Here is a 23,636-nt window from a genome sequence, read left to right on the forward strand (position 1 = left end):
GGTGGTATAATTCCCATGTCTCAGCAACGCAGGCTGAATCGGAGATGGTTACGTAAACATGCCTTTTTCCAGAATTCTTTGTCACATTGTTGTCCATGACTTGAGCGTAATTGTCCAGTGAGGTTAATTTGGTCTTTCGATAATTGATGTGATCTCTCTGACCACTGTAAAAGAGAGAAGCATATTCTGGAAAACAAACACCGTCGCTGGGTTAAAGAGGCAATCGAAATACAGAAACATTAGATTTGAAACGACTGATGAACGATTTACAATTTTATTTTAAGTCAAGAATTTGCAGCATCAGATAAATCAGATAATCACATAAAACAGTATAAACATGTTCACAATCATTCATCAACTTATGACAAAAGCAACAACAAATAAAGACACATGGAACAGTGCCACAAGAAACATCGACATTTAGGTGAAATTTGATCACCTCTGACACCTTTATATAGAACTTTATACAAACCTCAACAAAAAAGTACATTTATATTCAACTATTTATTCTCTAATTGTCCAAATAGTGTTTGTTCAGTTCAGTGATGGAAATGAATAGTTACAGGACATTTTCAGGGTCAAAAATGCACTTTTTAAAAATTAAAGTGTGATTTTTTTTGGGGGGGGGGGCAAAATTTCAAAACGTATAAAAGAAACAAAGTGTGGAGGAAGGGTTCAAAAGGATCATGGACAACAGATCAGATATTTTTAGAACAGCTCTGATCTTGACACTAAAATCTGTGTGTAATGTATGACATCCATCCAAACTCTTTGTTACATTTGGACCTTCAGATTTAAACACTTCAGTTTCATTTACACTTTTACACTTATGTTCTTTGGTAAAATCTTCAGAGGAACGTTGTAGAATGTCTTTAAATATGGACGTATTTCATCAGTAAAAGTATCTCTGTATGTGTGCAGGTCAGTGTTTGTGTCGGGGTCACTAAAGGTCAGTGTTCCTCTGTCCAAGTCCAGCTTCACTCTGAGTCTCTGCAGACGCCTCACAGACAGATGTTTAAATGTGCCTGGACCGGATATTAGCAAATAACGGGATGTGTATACATCATTTAAGAACTGTATAAACCAAAATCTACGCACCTTTTTCTCCGCTCTCTGAAAATGTCCCCACACACCTACTTCCCAGTCTTTATTATCCTCGACCTCCACGTCCCAGCTGTGAGTCCCTGATCTAAACACTTCAGATCCTGATACAAATAGACTGCTATGTCTCTCTGGATTCTGTGGAAGACTCTGTGTCTCTCCTCTCCTCACTGAGCTCAGATCTTCAGACAGGATGAGTTCAGGTCGCTGCTGTGTTTGGATCCAGAATGACAGGGTAGAACCTCACCAGTCTCTCCATGTTCCTCCAGATGTTGAAGCTCAGGTTGCCCACATGTTTGACCTGGTCTATCAAAGCTCCATGTTCCATCTCCTGCTCCTCCACCAGGGGGCGGCGCTGCACTCTCTCTACTGTAGACTTGTACTGTAGCAGGAGGGAGGTGTCTGTGGCCCTCAGCTGCTCCTCTGTCTCTCTGATGGTTTTGGACACAGTCTCCATGTCTCTGCTCACTGTGTCCATCTTGTCCTTCATGCTCTGAGTCTTCTGCTCCTCCTCCTCCCTCAGAGCCTTCATCCTGGTCTCTTCTTCCTCCAACAGAAACTGGTGCAGTTTGTTAAACTGGTCTCGGATCTGTGCCTCTGTCTGTCGAGCCTGGGCTGTGATATGAGCTGCAGCGTCTTCAAACTGCTTTTTCCTCTGGGTCAGAACCTGCACAAATGAATCAGAGACAGTGTTGTGCTCCAGCTGTGTCTGTGTGTTTGGTTTGATCTGAATTTAGAACAAAAGAACTTCACTTAACCACAGTTACTGAGGTGAAGAGTCTGTACCTGCAGTTTGTCCTGCAGAGGTTCGATGGACGTCCTCAGATGTTTTCTCTGGTCCTCGGCCGCCTCCTCGATGGGACTGAACCTGTGATCTTTGTGAGTCCTGGAGTCTCTGCAGACCAGACACACCAGCTGCTGATGGTCCAGACAGAAGAGCCGGAGCTTCTCTGAGTGAAGGCTGCACAGAGGCTCTGAAGAGGTCTGCTCTCTCTGCTCTTTATACGTCTGCACCAGGTTCTTCAGGACCAGGTTCAGGGGAGGATCCTTTGAAGACTCTTTCTTACAAACTGGACAGGTCTTTATGTGTTTGTTCCTCCACCAGTTCTCCACACAGACTTTACAGAAGCTGTGGCTGCAGGACAGAACCACAGGATCTCTGAAGAGCTCAGTGCAGATGGGACAGGTCAGGTCCTCCTCCAGCCTGGAAGCCATTTTGTCTCTACAAATAAAACCACAAAGACACAAAATGTCAGACACCTCACCACATTTTCAGACCATTTAAAGAAGAAGGACAGAAACATAAACCACAGACAAACACAAAAGCCGACGATAAACCTTCAGGACCTCCAGCCTCTTTCTCTTATTATTATTAATAATAATATTATTTCTGTTCTTCTCTGGAGCCTTTTAGAACAGATTAAACACACACACATTTCATACCTGCTGGAGTCATGAAGGTTGATTTGATTTGTTCTTTTTTTCTTCATCTTGTATTAAGTTTATGAGTTGAATCTGAGCTGCCATTTCCTGTTTTATATTCCACAGTCTGGGTCCATCCCCCACTGCTCTTCTCCGTTCACTTTCTGTGCTGTTGTAACAGAAGTCTCTTTACACTCCCATAGACTCTACAATATGACTTTATAAAGTCTTTTTATTGGGGCTGTTGTGATAACAGCAAAACTGAATCACTGTGGTTCATGTTGTGTCACCGCCAACACCACACGTGACCAACGTGACCCGACCCAGAGTCCTGCACCCGCCCACACCCGCGCAGTCCAGCACCGCACCCGCCCGTTAACCCGTGATTATATCAAAGTCAAACCCGCACCTGCCCGGACCTGTTAACATTCCACCTGTTACCCTCCCGTGCCCGTGATAAATCACACACAGATTCAAATCTTTCTCACTGAAGCGTCCATCAGAATATGAATTAAAAAGTTACGACTTCAACAATTAAAATCACCAAATGAAATGAAACGGTTTCACTTTCTTCAGTACGAACACGAATTCACAGACGCGACTCGACTGTCATCACTGCACAGACTTTATTTACTGAACAGAAGAAACACTGACACGGACTAAACCAGGACTAAACCAGGACTAAACCAGGACTAAACCAGGACTAAACCAGGACTAAACCAGGACTGAACCAGGACTGGACTAAACCAGGACTAAACCAGGACTAAACCAGGACTAAACCAGGACTAAACCAGGACTAAACCAGGACTGAACCAGGACTGAACCAGGACTAAACCAGGACTGAACCAGGACTAAACCAGGACTGAACCAGGACTGAACCAGGACTAAACCAGGACTAAACCAGGACTAAACCAGGACTAAACCAGGTGTAACCCCCGTTACGAATAGACCCAATAGTAACAGAGCAGTACATGATAAAAAGTAAAAAGGGTCAATAAATACTAATAAATAATTTGATTTAAAACTTGATTAAAACAGTTATAAATAACATGAGAAAAATATAAATAACATTTAAAAGACAAATTCATGGTTTTATTTATTTTTGTTTAAAAAGAATATTGTAAACTTTTTTTTTGTTATCGATAAAGTTTTTCGAACGCCCCTCCCCCACCCACGAGAGGCTGCGTAGCAGGAGCGAGGCCTGTTACGGCAGAGCGAACGAGCGCACGGCAGAGAAGCTATTAGCGCAAACTACAGAGACGCAAACTTGTTGTCTAACCAGGCTGGAGGAGGAGTGTGAGCAAAACTCGGAGTTACACGGTTTCCGACAATTACTAGGAGTTTTTTTGGTGAGTTACATATATATATATATATATATATATTACATTATATTTTGCCCATTCGTAGAGTGCACTTTGCCGTGACTAACAGGGTGATTGGGGCCGAATTGGACTGATGAACCAGGACTAAACCAGGACTGAACCAGGACTAAACCAGGACTAACCAGGACTGAACCAGGACTAAACCAGGACTAAACCAGGACTAAACCAGGACTAAACCAGGACTAAACCAGGACTAAACCAGGACTAAACCAGGACTAAACCAGGACTAAACCAGGACTGAACCAGGACTAAACCAGGACTAACCCAGGACTGACCCAGGACTAACCCAGGATTAAACCAGGACTAACCCAGGACTAACCCAGGACTAGACCAGGACTGGACCAGGACTAAACCAGGACTGAACCAGAACTGAACCAGGACTAAACCAGGAATAACCCAGGACTGAACCAGGACTAAACCAGGACTAAACCAGGACTAAACCAGGACTAAACCAGGACTGGAACCAGGACTGGACCAGGACTGGACCAGGACTGGACCAGGACTAAACCAGGACTAAACCAGGACTGAACCTGGACCGAACCAGGTCTAACCCAGGATTAACCCAGGACTAACCCAGGACTAAACCAGGACTAAACCAGGACTAAAAAAGGACTAAACCAGGACTAAACCAGAACTGAACCAGGACTAAACCAGGATTAAACCAGGACTGAACCAGGACTAAACCAGGACTAAACCAGGACTGAACCAGGACTAAACCAGGACTGAAACCAGGACTAAACCAGGACTAAACCAGGACTAAACCAGGACTGAACCAGAACTGAACCAGGACTAAACCAGGACTAAACCAGGACTAAACCAGAACTAAACCAGGACTGAACCAGAACTGAACCAGGACTAAACCAGGACTAAACCAGAACTAAAGGACTGAACCAGGACTAAACCAGGACTAAACCAGAACTAAACCAGGACTAAACCAGGACTGAACCAGGACTGAACCAGGACTAAACCAGGACTAAACCAGAACTAAAGGACTGAACCAGGACTGAACCAGGACTAAACCAGGACTAAACAAGGACTGAACCAGGACTAAACCAGGACTAAAGGACTAAACAAGGACTAAACAAGGACTGAACCAGGACTGAACCAGGACTGAACCAGGACTAAACAGGACTAAACCAGGACTAAACCAGGACTAAACCAGAACTAAAACCAGGACTGAACCAGGACTAAACCAGGACTAAACAAGGACTGAACCAGGACTAAACCAGGACTGAACCAGGACTAAACCAGGACTGAACCAGGACTAAACCAGAACTAAACCAGGACTAAACCAGGACTAAAGGACTAAACAAGGACTGAACCAGGACTAAACCAGGACTAAACCAGGACTAAACCAGGACTAAACCAGGACTGAACCAGGACTGAACCAGGACTAAAACCAGGACTGAACCAGGACTGAACCAGGACTGAAACCAGGACTAAACCAGGACTAAACCAGGACTAAACCAGGACTAAACCAGGACTAACCCAGGATTAAACCAGGACTAACCCAGGACTAAACCAGGACTGAACCAGGACTAACCCAGGACTAACCCAGGATTAAACCAGGACTAACCCAGGACTAACCCAGGACTAAACCAGGACTGGACCAGGACTAAACCAGGACTGAACCAGAACTGAACCAGGACTAAACCAGGACTAACCCAGGACTGAACCAGGACTAAACCAGGACTAAACCAGGACTAAACCAGGACTAAACCAGGACTGGACCAGGACTGGACCAGGACTGGACCAGGACTGAACCTGGACCGAACCTGGACCGAACCAGGTCTAACCCAGGATTAACCCAGGACTAACCCAGGACTAAACCAGGACTAAAAAAGGACTAAACCAGGACTAAACCAGAACTGAACCAGGACTAAACCAGGATTAAACCAGGACTGAACCAGGACTAAACCAGGACTAAACCAGGACTGAACCAGGACTGAACCAGGACTAAACCAGGACTGAACCAGGACTAAACCAGGACTAAACCAGGACTGAACCAGAACTAAACCAGAACTAAACTAAACCAGAACTAAACCAGGACTGAACCAGGACTGAACCAGGACTGAACCAGGACTGAACCAGGACTAAACCAGGACTAAACCAGGACTGAACCAGGACTAAACCAGGACTAAACCAGGAACTGAACCAGGACTAAACCAGGACTAAACCAGGACTAAAACCAGGACTAAACCAGGACTGAACCAGAACTGAACCAGGACTAAACCAGGACTAAACCAGGACTGAAACCAGGACTAAACCAGGACTAAACCAGGACTAAACCAGGACTCACTGTTGGGACGAGCTCGACGTTGCGCCCGTGTAGACTGTGGGGTGAGCGCAGGTGGAAGGAGCGGCGTAGGTCTGTGGTATCACCACGTACCGCACTGTTGAGCCGCTGTACTGTACCGCAGGAGAAATTCCCCAACCAGAGTTTCTTTGGTCCAGTTGAAATGGTGGTTCACACAGATTCTTCTGCCTCCGTGTCTCTGAACTGAACTGAACTTTTCCTGGTTTGGACTCAGACTTGATAAACTTGTCACGTCACTCTTCATACCTGAGATGAGACACACCTTTTTATGTCCAAAGTTGCAGATGAAATGTGGTTCAGTCTGCAGTTGCCGTAGTGATGAAAGAGGGTTATGAATGGATTAAAAAATGAATGAACTTGTTTGTCTGTGGCTCTGTGTTTGTCAAACTGTTCAAAGTCGACTGTGCAGGAGCAGTGGCAGCTGGTGGTATCATTTTTGGGAGGCGCCAAGGCCAGAATTATAAATATATATTATAAATATATGTATTATATATAGGCTATATAGTATTATAATGAAACAGAAACACACAGTCATTTTGGTCACTGTTGGCTGAACTATCAGAGCACAACACACAGACAAGTGCAGTTTTACACAAGTTTACACAACCTGATCCACCACTCACACCCAACAACACACAACAACACAACACAAGGTAACACAACACAAGGTAACACAACACAAGGTAACACAACACAAGGCAACACAACACAAGGCAACACAACACAAGGTAACACAACACAAAGTAACACAGCGCTCACACTCATCCCCAACAGCAAAACTACAATAAGAGGCGACGATCACAACATGAACACACGACATCAGCGCCGCTCCTACAGCGCACAACAGAACAACAGCAGCTCATTTACGCACTATTTAACTATAACACAATAACACTATTCACCTGTGAGGCTCCATCTTCAGATTTGCCCCAAACTAATGAAAACAAACCTCTTACCTTCTCCAGAGACTGAAGCAGAGTGTTTCCTCTGTCCACTGTCCCATTGGTTCTGTCTCCAAAAGTCTATTGTCCAATATGAAGAGATGAAACTGGTCCAAATCCTGGTCCAGTCAGGTCCGTGACAAGAGGTCCAAGAGCCGAGTGCACGAGCTGATTTTAAAATGGTCTTAATCCCACTTCCACATAAATGTGAAAGTGACACCAGTTCATATTAACACCAGGACACCAGGTGGACTTATGTCTCTGTGCGCTACGTCCACTGAAACTTTTACACCGAGAAACAAGCGGGCAGAGACGGACAGAGCAGCGAGCGACTGCCCTGGCCCCGGCGGCGCGTGGGTCCTGGTCCCGGCGGCGGGTCTGTCCTCGCGCTTTACTGTGGAGAGGTTTAAGATAATAACTAGCCGCTATTAGCCAGTGTGTGAATCAGAATAAGAGCCGTAGAATCTCACCGCAGCCAAAAGCTCATTCCAGTTTAATGCTTCTTTTCTCGCTGTTACTCTGTAAAACTGTTCCTCGGACGCACTTGTCACAACTCTCCATAACTGTACAACACACAGCTCTGTTGTTCTCCGTTCATGATCCTGTAGCAGTAACATGTGTCAGTGCAGAGTCGGGGCCGAGCGACAGAGCAGCTGAACCACAACAGGTCCAGATGTGTGTTCATGTTGATTCAGACCAATCAGTTGGTTTCAGGCCGCTCCAAACACATATTTTAGCGCTAATGTAAAGTCATGGTGTACAAAAGGCCCTTTGATTTCCATGTTCTTGTTTGGTAAGTTTTCTGGGTTTTGTTGTGATCTGTGGAGGGTCCACTAGAGGGCGCTCTTACCTCCTAAATTGCCTAAGTAGTGACAGGGAAAAACGTGGTTCCTGTAAACTGGAGTTCACTTTAGATTTGCAGATTGTCGTTTGGAAGTGTGCGTTTATGACCACAGTAAGTTTGTACTTTATTATGAAGTTGTATTATGTGTCTTGTTTCCTGTTACTGTTTGATTGTGTAAGGTTTATGTTAGAGGGGGACTAAGTGAATTTATATTTGTGTAGCTTGTATGTTTGTTTTTTTATTACTGATAATTAGTAATTGAATGTTTTATTTCTGTTTATTCCTAGAAACCACACATGCATCCCCACTTATGTTCACCCCCGTCACTGTGTACCTCCTTATGTCAAATATAAGAACCTGAACGTCGCCATTTGTCTCCTCATTGCCTCCTCCTGCTGAGTCTTCATCTGGGCCTTAAGAGGTGTTCTGGCCGACACCCCAGAGCAGTGACAGCTTTACACCCGAACCAGTGCCTACAGTCCACTCTAGTTAAAGTTCCTACCCAACAAATGTGCAGAGGCAACGTCACGACGTCAGATTTTCTCAAAACTTCATAGTTCCATAGAAACTCCATGAGGTCGCTCCGACTCACCGCACTCAAAGTCCAAACACACGACTCAAATAAAGTGATGTGAGCAGTTTTAACGTGATAAAAATATGTCTATGCAGATACACGTTCAATTTTAAACTAAATATTAAACATATAGTCTAATACAAAATAACAACTTTATATATTTTTATGTTTATATATATTTTTCTTCTTCTATTATCTAGGTCAGGTTAGGGAGTGCGTCGCTCTTGCGCCCCTATTGACCAGCCGCCACTGTCGGAAAGTCTTTAAATGTATACAGTAATGTCCGTTGTTGAGTCACTAATGATGTCACTTCCCGTTTGTTTTTTCCCTTGAGTTTCACCGCAGCACTGGTTGTTTTTTCCCTGTGTGGTGTTTTCTGTGTGCGTTCATGCATAAAGTGAGTTGTTGTGTGACACATATCATTGCTGTGCCAAGTGTTTCCTGTGTTTTAGTGTTATATATATCACACTGTGTAGTTCGCCGTTCCGTAAGGTTTGCACTGTCGGGTGTCCGTCGTATCTTCGCTATTATAGCAGTGTAACCCGACACCAATTAAGCCGTAGTAAGCACGCGGCGGCTGCAACAGTGGCTTCCTAAGGGGCAAAGACCGCTGGACCATTTCTGTATTCCCTGAGTTTGTTTGTTAAGATAGTTCATATATTATTGTTATTAAGGAAGTTATTTATGTATACATATATCATAATTCTAATATTGTTTCTTTATCCTTTGTTCTTGCTTCAGCCACATATATATATACACACACACATACACACACACACACACACACAGACACACACCTATCCAAATCCAACCACGTCCTTGCCTTGCCAATATGAACTGTAACTACAAATCTGAAATAAAGATCATTGAGCAGCCCTAAACACAGATCAGCAAACACCAGAGTGTCCCACTCTATCACAGCCACAGTGCAGGAGTCACGTGGGAGCACAGACACACACAGACACACACAGGCTGAATACAAAATCTGGTCAAACCTTCAGGGACCAGGTCATAAAAATCAAGGAAGTGAAGGAGGAAATAGATGCTCTAAACACACAACAGATTCAAAAGAAGGTCCTTTTTTTATTTTATTTTTTTATACAAAACAACGATACTACGACGCAGGGGGAAAGTGTTCAAGCTTCTCTCTTATATTATACTCATCTCATGAATATCACCCATGAATTATCCTAGTCTGGAAATTACAGTAAGTTTATGAGTTGAATCTGAGCTGCCATTTCCTGTTTTATATTCCACAGTCTGGGTCCATCCCCCACTGCTCTTCTCCGTTCACTTTCTGTGCTGTTGTAACAGAAGTCTCTTTACACTCCCATAGACTCTACAATATGACTTTATAAAGTCTTTTTATTGGGGCTGTTGTGATAACAGCAAAACTGAATCACTGTGGTTCATGTTGTGTCACCGCCAACACCACACGTGACCAACGTGACCCGACCCAGAGTCCTGCACCCGCCCACACCCGCGCAGTCCAGCACCGCACCCGCCCGTTAACCCGTGATTATATCAAAGTCAAACCCGCACCTGCCCGGACCTGTTAACATTCCACCTGTTACCCTCCCGTGCCCGTGATAAATCACACACAGATTCAAATCTTTCTCACTGAAGCGTCCATCAGAATATGAATTAAAAAGTTACGACTTCAACAATTAAAATCACCAAATGAAATGAAACGGTTTCACTTTCTTCAGTACGAACACGAATTCACAGACGCGACTCGACTGTCATCACTGCACAGGCTTTATTTACTGAACAGAAGAAACACTGACACGGACTAAACCAGGACTAAACCAGGACTAAACCAGGACTAAACCAGGACTGAACCAGGACTGAACCAGGACTAAACCAGGACTGAACCAGGACTGAACCAGGACTAAACCAGGACTGAACCAGGACTAACCAGGACCAGGACTAAACCAGGACTAAACCAGGACTGAACCAGGACTAAACCAGGACTAAACCAGGAACCAGGACTAAACCAGGACTAAACCAGGACTAAACCAGGACTAAACCAGGACTAAACCAGGACTGAACCAGGACTGAACCAGGACTGAACCAGGACTAAACCAGGACTGAACCAGGACTAAACCAGGACTAAACCAGGTGTAACCCCCGTTACGAATAGACCCAATAGTAACAGAGAAGTACATGATAAAAAGTAAAAAGGGTCAATAAATACTAATAAATAATTTGATTTAAAACTTGATTAAAACAGTTATAAATAACATGAGAAAAATATAAATAACATTTAAAAGACAAATTCATGGTTTTATTTATTTTTGTTTAAAAAGAATATTGTAAACTTTTTTTTTGTTATCGATAAAGTTTTTCGAACGCCCCTCCCCCACCCACGAGAGGCTGCGTAGCAGGAGCGAGGCCTGTTACGGCAGAGCGAACGAGCGCACGGCAGAGAAGCTATTAGCGCAAACTACAGAGACGCAAACTTGTTGTCTAACCAGGCTGGAGGAGGGGTGAGCAAAACTCGGAGTTACACGGTTTCCGACAATTACTAGGAGTTTTTTTGGTGAGTTACATATATATATATTACATTATATTTTGCCCATTCGTAGAGTGCACTTTGCCGTGACTAGCAGGGTGATTGGGGCCGAATTGGACTTGCCGCAGACGGCAGAGAGCGGCACATCTTTACTGTTTATATTTCTGTCGGGAAATGTGAAGCTTATTTTACTGTAAGGGTATTTTATGTTATGTATTTTGGGTGAATACTTGGGTGTGGAACACGCTAACTCATAGTAATACTGAGCGGTGTGGATGTCGAGCCACCGCCATTTTGAGTTTTTGTTGAGTCACGTAGCCTTTCAAGACGGCTCAGTTTTTATTTAAAGTAGTTTAATTTCATGGACTAAAAGCAAAAATCTAATTATAATTAATTTCTTCATGGCCTGTCCTGCAGGCCAGGTTTTATTCCCCCCCGGGGAAACGTGGGAGAAGAAGGTCCCGGACCCTGAATTCCCGCAGAGACACGGAGACACAGACACACGGAAGGCGAGCCTACCCAGGAAACGCGGGAAAGGACGGCGCATAGAACCTTCACACCCACAAACACCACCAAGGTTGCGGTAGGAGATTGACAGTTTTCCTCGTGGATTTCAGAGACACTGAGGAGCACTTTCCCACTGACGGGGAACGTTGCTAAGGAGCACTAAAAGCGTTTGCTAAGTTAAAGAACATTTAAAAGAACTGTTCTGTTTTTGCTACACATACTGTATTGTTTTGTTGAATCTATGGCAATTTTGTAAACTTTAAAAGGACACAAGGTATAATTTTAAAAGTTACAGAATTGATTTGAAAAGTGCACAGGGTGGATAAATTGAGCCTAAATTAGAGCTTAAACCTAAAATTAAGCCAGTAAAATTAGATTCTCAACCAAAAACCCTCTAAATTAAATGACCGGTCATATTAAAGGAAGGAAAAATTAAGACACAAATAGAACTAAAATTAAAATCTATTGTTGAACTTAGCCTGAAAGGTCAAGGGTGAAACAATACAGAGACTTTAAAGGTACCTTGTATAACCCTCACGCTCTCCTAGTGGGTCAAACAGACCCAAAATTGTGTTTTTTCAACAATGTACTACTACTACTACTACTACTACTACTACTACTCTACTACCATAGACACTTTGTAAAAAAAAAACAAAACTTTCCCCCTGCTGTATGCAGTCAGTAGTGCATGCACGAAAATGAGACACAGCTGTACACAGGCCCAAGGAGTGATTGAACTGGAGCATGCAACCTAAGGCTGTGAGGTACAGGCATCTTTAGGTAACGATTTTAAAAAGACCCCCGTTTTAGAAATACTATTAACGATTTGGACCATGAACCCAACTATTACCCATCCTGTGAGCTGCGCCTGCCGCCGAACTGTGGTCTACTGTCCATCTCACTGACAGAGGACAACAACAGAACAGAGAACACAGAAAAAAACACAGAGGTCTGGAGACACGAGCTGAATATGACTGGTCAGTCACATGTTATTGTCCTGCTGGGTTTGTTTCTCTGTTGTGTGTTTGTTTCTCTGTTGTGTGTTTGTTTCTCTGTTGTGTGTTTGTTTCTCTGCTCTGATCAGGTCTGTTTCTGTGCTTCAGAGGTCACTGTGGGTGAAGACCAAAGGCCCCGGGTCAGTCCCCGAGTCAGTGCTGTGCAGCAGCTCCAGTCGATGCGTTCTGAGTTTGTGCAGAGAGTGTCTGAAGAGGTGCTGAACCAGCTCCTGGATAAACTTCAGCAGGAGAAGGTCCTGACCCCAGAGGAAGTAAACTGCACGGAAAAAAAGAAGAGCAAACAAGACAAAGCCCGATACGTGCTGGACACTGTGATACCAAAAGGCGAGAAAGCATCTTCAGTCTTGAGCCGAGTCTTTTGTGAACTTGACCCGTGGTCAGACCTTTGCAGGAAACTCAGGACTGAGGATTCATGAAAATAAATGTTCTTTAAATGTAAAACTCAAGCCTTTGTGATTCATTTTGTTTATTACATTCATGACAATAATCACTGTAATACATAAAAGATAAACATGTCTTGTAATAACAATATAACAATGTACTACTACTACTACTACTACTACTACTACTACTACTACTACTACTACTACTACTACTAGCAAAGCAAAAACTTTTCAGACTGGTGCTGCTTCATTTCGCTTCATTCACGGCGACACTGCCAGTGTAAACCTATGGCCAGGCGCAAAAGCGAGGCAGAATACGTAGGCAGAGTGTATCTTTAAAATTTTCCACATTTCCTCAAGGTCAAAGTCTACAGTCCCTAGAGACACTGCATTTCTCATTGGTGGGGGGCAGTCCTCTGTAGTCACAATGTTTCTGAACTCTTTGCGATCTCGATCCATTTCAAAGATCACTCGTATGTCACAGTGTTCCTGCCGGTTAACTGGTAGTGGTGCTGGTTGGTCTTGTTCTCCTTCTCCTTCTTTTTCTTGTTGTTGTTGTTCTTCTTCTTCTTCTTCTACATTTGCTGCTCTCATGACTGCACGAAAATAGCGGGAGCAGACCCTGCTGGCCTTTCTTAACAGAAGCCAATAGGTGGGGTACTCTTCCGGGTACAGTCGAACATTTTGCAGTAGGGTGTTCAGAAACTGATTGCCTCCAGAATTGACCGAGTGTGCGCCTTCGTGATAGCGTGACAGTTTGAACTCATGCAGTAGAGCGAAAGGAGGCTGCGTGTCACACACGAGGACCATCTCTAACATGGCATCGCGCATCGTCCGCAGCGAGGCTTCGCTCTGTCCGCTTTCCTCTGCGGCTCTTACGATAATATCCATCATAACCTCCGCGGTGGCTTGTGTTCCTCTTCCTTGTGCTTGTGCTGCTCTAGAAGCCCCCTGTGATCCTCCATGAGCCCCAGGCTGCCGTGGATCCATGCTTAAAATTGTACTTGGAACTTTTTTTTTTTTTTTTTTCTTTTATAGGACTGACTGACAGAAGGACAGCAGCAGACAGACAGACAGACAGACAGACAAAGGATAAGGTCGTGGTGGTGGTGGAGTTTTTTTTTAACCCAGGCTGGTGCCACTTAGTGCCTCCACTCAATTTTCATTTCTCTCCAGCGACTAGGTCAGGAATCAAGAATACGGTTTATCGAGTATATAATATACCGAGTAGAAACCGCGGCGTGAAACCGTGCGCTGATGAATCAGGCTAGTGGAGTTTAATAAATAGGCCAAAAATTTGACTACTCTGCTGACTCTGGAATACAGTAGCTAGCGCGTATGCGCGTATGTGCGTATGCGGTTATGCGCGTATGTGTGCGTGCGTGCGTGTGTGTGTGTGTGTGTGTGTGTGCGTGCGCGTGCCTGCCTGCCTGCCTGCCTGTATGTTGTATTTCTTTAAATATTGTTTCTTTTCAGAATGGTGNAAAATTTGACTACTCTGCTGACTCTGGAATACAGTAGCTAGCGCGTATGTGCGTATGCGGTTATGCGCGTATGTGCGTGCGTGCGTGTGTGTGTGTGTGTGTGTGTGTGTGCGTGCGCGTGCCTGCCTGCCTGCCTGCCTGTATGTTGTATTTCTTTAAATATTGTTTCTTTTCAGAATGGTGATGGTGGTGTTTTCTGCTATCATTATAGTGAGTGTGCTAAATCTATGCTGTGGGGCAAACGCAAGACACATGCAATACATAGTACACGAGTATTTCTAATGATAAACACTCCCAGAGACAACGTGTATCTGTTTTATTTATTTTTATTTTTGTTTGGTTTTCATTGTAATTGTTGTGTAGGCAACAACTTTCCACATTGGTGCTTTTGTGTTGTTGTTTTTTTTTGTCGGATTTGTTTTTCTTCACGGTGCCGCTCGCTACTACTAACATCTTAGGCTAAACTTGTGCTGAGGGGCAAATGCAACACAGAACGTGTACACTGAGTGTGTCTTTAAAAGACGCCAAATTTCTTCAAGCTCAAACTGCCCCATCATCCCCTGAGACACTGCAGTTGCCAGTCCTGGTGAGCAGTCCTTTGGGATCACACTTTTCCTCACCACATTTCGATCTTGATCCATTTCAAAGGTAATCTGTATTTCACAGTGTCTCTGTAGGTTAATTGTTTGGTGGTGGTGGTGGTGCTGGTGGTGCTGTTCCTTCTCCTTGTCCTTGTCCTTCTTCATTCGCTGCTCTCAGAACTGCACGGAAATAACTCGCGCAGGCCCTGCCGATCTTACTCAGAAGACGCCAGTAGGTCTGGAAGTGTCGTCGATGTCTCCGAACTCTGCGCAGTGCCATATCTAGACACCGATTGTCTCCGGCGTGTGTCGTGTGGATACCGTCGTGGTACCGTGACAGCTTGAACCGATGCCATATAGCGAAAGGGGGTTGAAAGTGACACACTCGTGCCATCTCAATTAAGGCATCGCGCATCCTTAGTAGCGCTCGTTCATTCAGGCCAGCTCCCACAGCCTCTTCGATTATTGCGTTCAATCCAGCTCTGGCTTCGTCTTCTTCTTCTTGGTCTTGGTCTTGTTCTCCTGGCCTTCTTTGTGCTTCTTCTTGTGGCTCTTGTTGTGCTCCTGCTTGTCCACCTTCTTGTGCTTCTTCTTGGGCTCCAGGCTCTTGTGGATACATGTTTTTGCTCTTCTACATACTACTGTATGTATGTACGTATGTATGTATGCATGTATGCATGTATGTATGCATGTCTGACTATTTATTTATTTATAAACCCTCACGCTACCCTACCTGTGGGCCTGCCTCCTCCTCCTCCTCCTCCTCCTCCTCCTCCTCCTCCTCCTCCTCCTCCTCCTCCTCCTCCTCCTCCTCCTCCTCCTCCTCCTCCTCCTCCTCCTCCTCCTTCCTCCTCCTCCTCCTCCTACCCCTGTTTTATGCTGTTGGACTTAGTCTAAATCTATGGTGAGGAGCAAAACAAAGACAGAATAAGTAGCGTATGTGTGTCTTTATCGGTCTCCATATTTGTTCACAGTCAAAGCGTACATTGCCCTGAAGTACAGCATTTCGCATAGCGGGAGAGCACGAGTCAGTGGTGAAAATGTTTCTCGATTCCTTCCCGTCTTGGTCCATTTCAAAGATGACAACTATATCGCAGTGATTGCTCAAGTCCCCGGTGACTGCGAGAGAGGGGCCAGGCACTAGGCCTGCTGTATGTTTTGTCTCTTTGTTTGTTTCTCGTCCTCGTCCTCGTCCTCGTTCTTGTTGCGCATTTGCCGCTGTCACGACTGCACTGAGATAATCTGCGCAGGCCCTGCTGGCATTCCTTAAAAGAAGAAAATAGTTGGGGTATTGGTCAGAGCCCTGAAGCTTAATGTCACGCAGGACTGCGTTCAGATACGCGTTGCCTCCAGACGAGGTAGTGTGGATGGGCTGGTGGTAACGTGAAAGTTTGAATTCTGTCACTACGGTGAAAGGGCTCGAAGCGGAGGACTGCGCGTTGCACATCAGTACTACCGTCTCTCTCAGGGCATCGCGCAAAGCGAGCCTCCTGGCTTCGACCGCCTCCGTAGCAGCGTCCTCCGCCGCTGCTTTCGAGTCCGCCTCGGCTTCTGCGACTGTTTCGCTAACAGCGGTTTCAGTGACGGGAGCAAAAGCCGGAGCAGAAGCAGAGGGGATGACTTGTCCTTGCGCTCCAGGAGGCAGCTGCTGAAGAAACATGTCTTGGAGGGATGTGTGTGTGTGTGTGTGTGTGTGACAGAGAGAGAGAGAGAGAGAGAGAGAGAGAGAGAGAGAAAACAATTGTGCAAAAAATATTTATATATTAAACCTCAGAAATAAATGTGTGTTAGTCTAGTAATATTTACATCAGTTAGTATTTAGTTCACAACTTAACCTTTCACTTTAATGTATCTACTGTACAATACCACCTCATTGGTTGGTGTGTGTGTGTGTGTGTGTTGCTATCATAGACTGAAAATCAACCTCCCCTCAACTCCCTATTTTTTGATGCAGGGTCTATCTATGCTGGGGTGAAAGGGATAAATGTATTACTCATAATTATGATTATTAAAAAATAAAGAAATGCATACTCAAATCTTTGTCTCTTTTATTAAGTTTGTTTATTACGTTCATGATAATATACATATACATGATAAGAATATAACAATTGACGACTACTACTACTACTACTACTACTACTACTACTACTACTACTACTACTACTACTACTACTAAAAATCATAATAGTATCATATAGTTTGAACTCATTGGAGAAGGCAAGGCAAGGCAAGTTTATTTGTATAGCGCAATTCGTACACAAAGTAATTCAAAGTGCTTTACAAGAAGGTGAAAGGCAAGGCAGCTGCTGAGCCTGGCGCGCGCACGCACACACACTGATATCATCTGTACCGAGGCATTTCCCATTGCCCATCTCACTCACTCACTCACTCACACCCTTACCTTTCAATGTATTTACTATTCCTTCACTATACCTCCTTTGTTGCACCTACCCTGCAGCAGCAGCAGCAGCAGCGCACGCACACGCACGCACACGCTGCACAACCCCACCACTCCAAACCTAATCCCTGTACTACTTACTACAGGCATCCTTTGTTTGTTTGTTTGTTTTTTGCAGCCATGTCATCACAGGAGCAGCAGCAGAATTCGGCTACAACAAGTCAAAAAACGGATAGCGGGCGTAGTGACGGGCAACAACTGAGTGCACTTGAAATTCTACGGTTACTCTTCTCACAAGAGGCTGTAGATTCCCCAGAGGAGGACAATGTAGATGAAGAGATATCAGAAGAAGAAGAAGAAGAAGAAGAAGAAAAAGAACAAGATGAAGAAGAAAAAGAAGAAGAAGGTGGCGACGAACAACAGGACTCTGAACCCAAAGAAGGGGGCGAGGCGGAGGACGACGACCGGGACTGTGAGGACTACGAGGACTACAGCACAGATAAGGAGGATGAGGACGAGGAAGACGGCCACGACAGTAATGTCATGCCTCGCAGACATCCGACAACAGCAGCGGCACGAGACAAAGAAGCAGCAGCAGCAGCAGCGACAGTTTTGTTTCACAGTTCGAAAGACGGTCAAATACAATGGTGTACTGTACCGTACGATTCTCGCCAACCTTACTTTAGCCCCGCCACCACCTCATCGCCGTCAACACCACGGTCATCCTCCACATCTTCATCCCCGTACGACGCCGACGACCGGGAGGATCGTCGTCGTCGTCCTCGTTCCCCATCGCCTGTAGGAACTCCCGGACCCACACGATATGCAATTCGAGCAATGGAAGGTGTACGGCAGGAGAAGCCGCAACAGCAAGAGAAGGACAAAGACAATTTGCACTCGGCCGCCGAGGCGGCGAGGGCTGACAGCGAGTACGAGGCTGAGGCTGAGGACAGCGACGGAGGTGATGAAGGCGACCGCGATTGCGGCCTTGGCCGTGGCGGTCCTGTTCCTTCTGCTGCTCTTCCTTCTCATGATCCACAGCAGCGGCAGCAGCAGCACAAGATCGCCTCGACGTTCGGCCTTTTCGTGACGCCGGAAATCGAACAAATAATTGTCGCCGAAACCAATCGGGAGGGAGTGCGCCGGTTTGGCTCCGACGTGTGGAAGAGCATGGACGAGGTCGATTTGCGCGCTTACCTGGGACTGCTGATCCTAGCGGGAGTGTTCAAATCGCGAGGAGAAGCCGCGGCCAGCCTTTGGGACGCCCACACGGGCAGGGCCGTATTCCGCGCCACCATGTCCCTGAAAACCTTTTACAGGTATTCGCGTCATCTCCGCTTCGACGATCGCGCCACGAGAGGCGCGCGCCGCTCCGCGGATAAGCTCGCCGCCATACGCCGGGTCTGGGACCTGTGGGCGGCTCAGCTTCCGCGCTTGTATAATCCGGGAAGAAACGTGACTGTGGATGAGCAACTGGTTCGGTTCAGAGGTACTTATTATTCATTCAGTAACAGTACAATAGTAGTGTTTAGAAAAGTGTTTTGTGTGTCTAGTGTTGTCAACTAGTAGTAGTAGTAGTAGTAGTAGTATTAGTAGTAGTATTAGTAGTAGTAGTATTTGCAGTAGTAGTAGTAGTAGTATTTGCAGTAGTAGTAGTAGTATTTGCAGTAGTAGTAGTAGTAGTAGTAGTAGTAGTAATACTACTCAGCAACAAGAAAAATGCAAATTGTATTCATTTTTTGTTGTTGTTATTATCTGTGTTACTTAGGAAGATGTCCTTTTCGCCAATACATGCCCAACAAACCGGCAAAGTACGGCATCAAAACTTGGGTCGCGTGTGACGCGAGATCTAGCTACGCCTGGAAAATGCAAATCTACACCGGCGGCAAGAACAGGCCTGCTGATTGCGGAACAACTACAAACACTACTACTACTACTACTACCACCACTAGTAGAAATACTAATTTAGCCACGCAAGTGGTCTTGGATTTGACAGAGGGACTCGGCGGGGAACGCACTGTAACCTGTGACAATTTTTTCACCTCCTACGAGCTAGCCCGAAGGCTGTATCTCGAGCGGGATCTAACTTTGGTCGGCACCGTTCGCAAAAATAAGCCCTGGCTGCCGCAGGCGTTCCTCCGAGCCCGTTTGCGGCAGCTAGGAGGAAAGAAGAGAAGAAACGGTAATAGTAATAGCCGCCCGTCGTCCTCGTCGTCGTCGCCGCTGTCCGCTTATCTCTTTGCTCCGCTGCCTGCCGTCCTGGTCTCGTATATGCCGAAAAAAAAAAGGAACGTACTATTGCTGAGTACAAAGCGGCGACATCTCTGCGAGCCTGTAGAACGTGGAGAACGAGAACGAGAACGACAAGACGCACCGATAGCAGCGGGAGCGGCACGGGGGACCAAGCCCGACTTGGTGAACGAGTACAATCGCAACAAAGGCGGAGTTGACAATCTGGACAAGGTTATTAGCGCCTACAGCTGCAGGCGGATGACGGCGCGCTGGCCCCTGGCTGTCTTTCACAACATCCTGGACGTCTCGTCCTACAACGCCTTCGTACTGTGGCGGGAGCTCAACCCCACGTGGATGTCGGCGAGACGCAACAAGAGAAGGATATTTCTGGAGCAACTCGGCAAAGAACTCGTGACGCCGCTCATCCAGAGGCGACGGCGTATGCCTCGCACGGAAACGTCCCTCGCTGTGGTTCTAGGCATCCAGCGACAGGGACAGGGACAGGAAGAGGAGGAGCAAGAGGAAGAGCAAGAAGAAGAGGAGGAGCAACAACAGGACAACAGACCAAAAACAAGCAATAAAAGAAAGAGGTGTCAAATATGCCCCAGCAAAAAGGACCGGAAAACACAGACCGTTTGCTCGGAATGTAACAAATACATGTGCGGACAGTGTAGCGTACAGTTTTGTCAGCCTTGCTCAAACGCATTCAGAGGAGAACAAGACTGACGACGAGGACCACAACTAGATGATACAGATAGTGAGAGGTGCACAGACAGACGACACTGTAAGTCATTACTTACTTACAAAACCAGTAACCTTGTATACATAACAAACTAATAAAATATATTAAAAAACAAAACCAATACACTCGCCTCTTGTATTTTCTATCTTTCTACATCTTTGTTGCAGATTCTGCCCTCTGCAAATATGTTTAATCAGTTTATACTAATCTTACTTGTGCTGCTGTGTTCAGGTGAGTAAAGTTTTTTTTTTGTTTGTTTTTGTTTTAAATATTGCTATATAAATATAAATAACAGCACAAAATGTAGCCTTGTCATCACTCAGTAACTGTGCTTTACATTGTAACGAGAAACACTGCATAGTGAAGACCTCTGTCTCTGTGTGTGTGTGTGTGTGTGTGTCTGTGTGTCAACTCATGTATCTTCTGTTACTGTACTTTTAGCCCTATCTACCTACCTACCTACTTACTTACTTACACTACCTACCTACTTACCTACCTACCTACCTGTGCGTCATGTTTTACAGGAGGTGCCGAGTGTTGTGGTTTGTCATCTAATCTGTCCATTACAACAACTTCAACTTCAACTTACAATTCAAAGCTGGAGGCTTTGAGAGGCTCCTGCTTGCAGATCCCATGCACATATTCACCCTCATCATCTCAAATGAACAGTACATGGATTAAACAGGCTATAGTGGGTATTTGGCTTAAAAATAGTTATAAAGTAAGTGTACCGAATGTCTTTTCAGTCAGCGGAGTCGACAGTCTGTCTTATCCCATGAATATCACTGGGCGCTTAGAAAACAACTCCTGCAACACTGTGTTTTATGACTTAAAAAAAGAGCATGAAGGCGACTATTACTTCAGAGTAGTGAGCAGAGATTTCTCAGCCACAGCTGTTTGTGACCCTCTTCACATAACAGTCAGAGGTAAGACGACACACTTTTCCTATTTCTTCCAAGTTTAGTGATGAGGAGGAGAAAAAAGGCAGAAAAAAAAAAACAAAACAAACAGACATTAAAACCTTTTGATGTTGATTATCGTCATTAAATGAGAAAATAAAACAATGGAATTACAAATAGCACCTCACTCACTCACTCACTCTGATCTGATGTACACACACACACACACACACACACACACACACACACACACACACACACACACACACACACACACACATTCATTTACAGCAGAAAATGATTTAGCACACTGATGATCTGTAACTCCTTTCTCAGGGCAAAAGGTCTAATGTTACTATGTGTTTATGTGGTGTCTTTAGGCTTACAGACAGTAGTAGTAGTAGTAGTAGTAGTAGTAGTAGTAGTAGTTCTTTTTCTTCAGTTTAATGCATATTGCTTTAGTTTTCTTCAAAGGTGTGTGTGTGTGTGTTTGTTTTGTTTGTTTATCCTTTATTTTTCTTTGACTCTCCCCAGACACTCCCTGGAGTCCCACACTAAAAGTCTGTGGTGAACAGAGAGAGACAGAGGTGGTGACTATTACCTGCTCAGCTGTCACGCCCTGTCCTCTTCACTTCCCTCGGCTCAAGTGGAACCTCTGGCCAAACCGTGAGAGGACTGTTGTTACAGACCACAAAATAGTCACGGACGCACAGGGGACATATAACACTACAATCACACGCAACGTGACTCTGACAGAAGCCCATCGTGGACTCCTGATATGGTGTAGAGCTTCTTCCTACATTGTGAACGACGGATTAATAACTAGCCACACTAGCATGATTCTCAATGTCTCACGTGAGTCCACCACACTTATTATTTTACCATGTTACTTGGTTATTTAAGTGTGTGTGTGTGTGTGTGTGTGTGTTTGTGTGTGTCTGTGTGTGTGTGTGTGTGTGTGTATTATGATACAGAATTCATAAAGCATTGTTTTTTTTATTTGTCATTTGGATTTATGCTAATATCTACATCTGTTCAAAGGTGCTGCAGCCCTGAAGCCTATAGAACATAATGACCACATGACAAATACTACTACTACTACTACTACTACTACTACTACTACTACTACTACTACTACTACTACTACTACTACTACTACTACTACTACTACTACTACTACTACTACTACTACTACTACTACTACTACTACTACTACTACTACTACTACTACTACTACTACTACTACTACTACTACTACTACTACTACTACTACTACTACTACTACTACTACTACTACTACTACTACTACTACTACTACTACTACTACTACTATGCTTCTTCTGTCATCTGCTGTCATCTCCTCATCTGCACTGCTGCTGCTGCTGTTAATATTGTTCGGTTTACCTTTGATTCTCCTAAAACTGGGAAAGGTACACGTAAGTATTTTTTTGTTTTTTTTGTTTTTCCTCTCTCACTCTGTGTGTGTGTGTGTGTGTGTGTGTGTTTGCGTGCATGCGCGAGCCTGTGCTAGTTTCTTGTTATACAGTTTATAGCACAAGTTTAAATTTGACTTATTTATCTTATAGGTCAATTGTTTTCTTGCAAAACATGGACCAGAACATGTCACTCCTTCAGATCCACATCATGTGTATGAGGACATGTTATGAGATAAGATTCATACCTGTGTATGAAGAAATGTCATCCTGTCACCTTGGCCACGACGACGACGACAACCTGATAAAATAGAGTCAAAGAAAAGCCTCTGACGTCTTGTGACGTCTGTGCTCATGTTGCAGCACTTGGCAGGACTTGCCCAGAGCTCCTATTGCCTCTTCTTCTTCTTCTTCTTCTTCTTCTTCTTCTTCTTGTTGTGACATTGTGTCATTTCATGTGCATATTATTATTTAGATGTGTTGTAATTCAATCTCCAATACATGATTTTCTTTGTTTTTAACCTTTTGTATGTGTAACAAAGTGTAATAAAAAAAAAAAAATATATATATATATATATATATATATATATATATATATATATATATATATATATATATGAATATGCAGTACCAACAATATGCACTTTTGATCATTATTATGCATAATAATAATAATAATTATAATAATTATTACATCGTAAATCAAAAGACAGTATTAGATTTATGTGTCTGAAGTCAAGAAAAGGTATGTGTCAGAAGTGGGATTCGAACCCACGCCTCCAGTCGGAGACCAGAAGTCCCGTTTCTACGGAAGGAAGGAGATTATCCTTGAGTCTGGCGCCTTAGACCACTCGGCCATCCTGAC

At 44.5% G+C, this 23,636-nt stretch overlaps 2 protein-coding genes, 1 non-coding gene and 1 pseudogene across 3 annotated transcripts; 2 read left to right on the forward strand and 2 right to left on the reverse strand.

Annotated features, from left to right (window-relative positions):
- Positions 1-600: 600 nt before the first annotated feature.
- On the reverse strand, positions 601-3,241 carry LOC129409129 (E3 ubiquitin-protein ligase TRIM35-like; annotated as a pseudogene).
- Positions 3,242-17,555: 14,314 nt separating this feature from the next.
- Positions 17,556-20,970, forward strand: LOC129409126 (piggyBac transposable element-derived protein 4-like). The gene is made up of 2 exons (XM_055154240.1): positions 17,556-18,954; positions 19,234-20,970. The coding sequence occupies exons 1-2, from the start codon at positions 17,646-17,648 to the stop codon at positions 20,421-20,423; spliced, it is 2,499 nt and encodes an 832-aa protein (XP_055010215.1). The 5' UTR covers positions 17,556-17,645; the 3' UTR covers positions 20,424-20,970.
- LOC129409128 (sialoadhesin-like) lies at positions 20,443-22,456 on the forward strand. The gene is made up of 4 exons (XM_055154241.1): positions 20,443-20,481; positions 20,607-20,670; positions 20,964-21,365; positions 21,873-22,456. The coding sequence occupies exons 1-4, from the start codon at positions 20,443-20,445 to the stop codon at positions 22,238-22,240; spliced, it is 873 nt and encodes a 290-aa protein (XP_055010216.1). The 3' UTR covers positions 22,241-22,456.
- A 1,065-nt stretch (positions 22,457-23,521) lies between these two features.
- Positions 23,522-23,636, reverse strand: trnal-caa (transfer RNA leucine (anticodon CAA)). The gene is made up of 2 exons: positions 23,599-23,636; positions 23,522-23,567 (listed from the first exon to the last, which is right to left on the reverse strand). It is a non-coding gene; the product is annotated as a tRNA-Leu (tRNA).

The sequence above is a fragment of the Boleophthalmus pectinirostris genome, unplaced genomic scaffold (genome assembly GCF_026225935.1).
Source record: "Boleophthalmus pectinirostris isolate CB_2022bp ecotype Guang Dong unplaced genomic scaffold, ASM2622593v1 HiC_scaffold_1865, whole genome shotgun sequence".
NCBI lineage: Eukaryota > Metazoa > Chordata > Actinopteri > Gobiiformes > Gobiidae > Boleophthalmus > Boleophthalmus pectinirostris.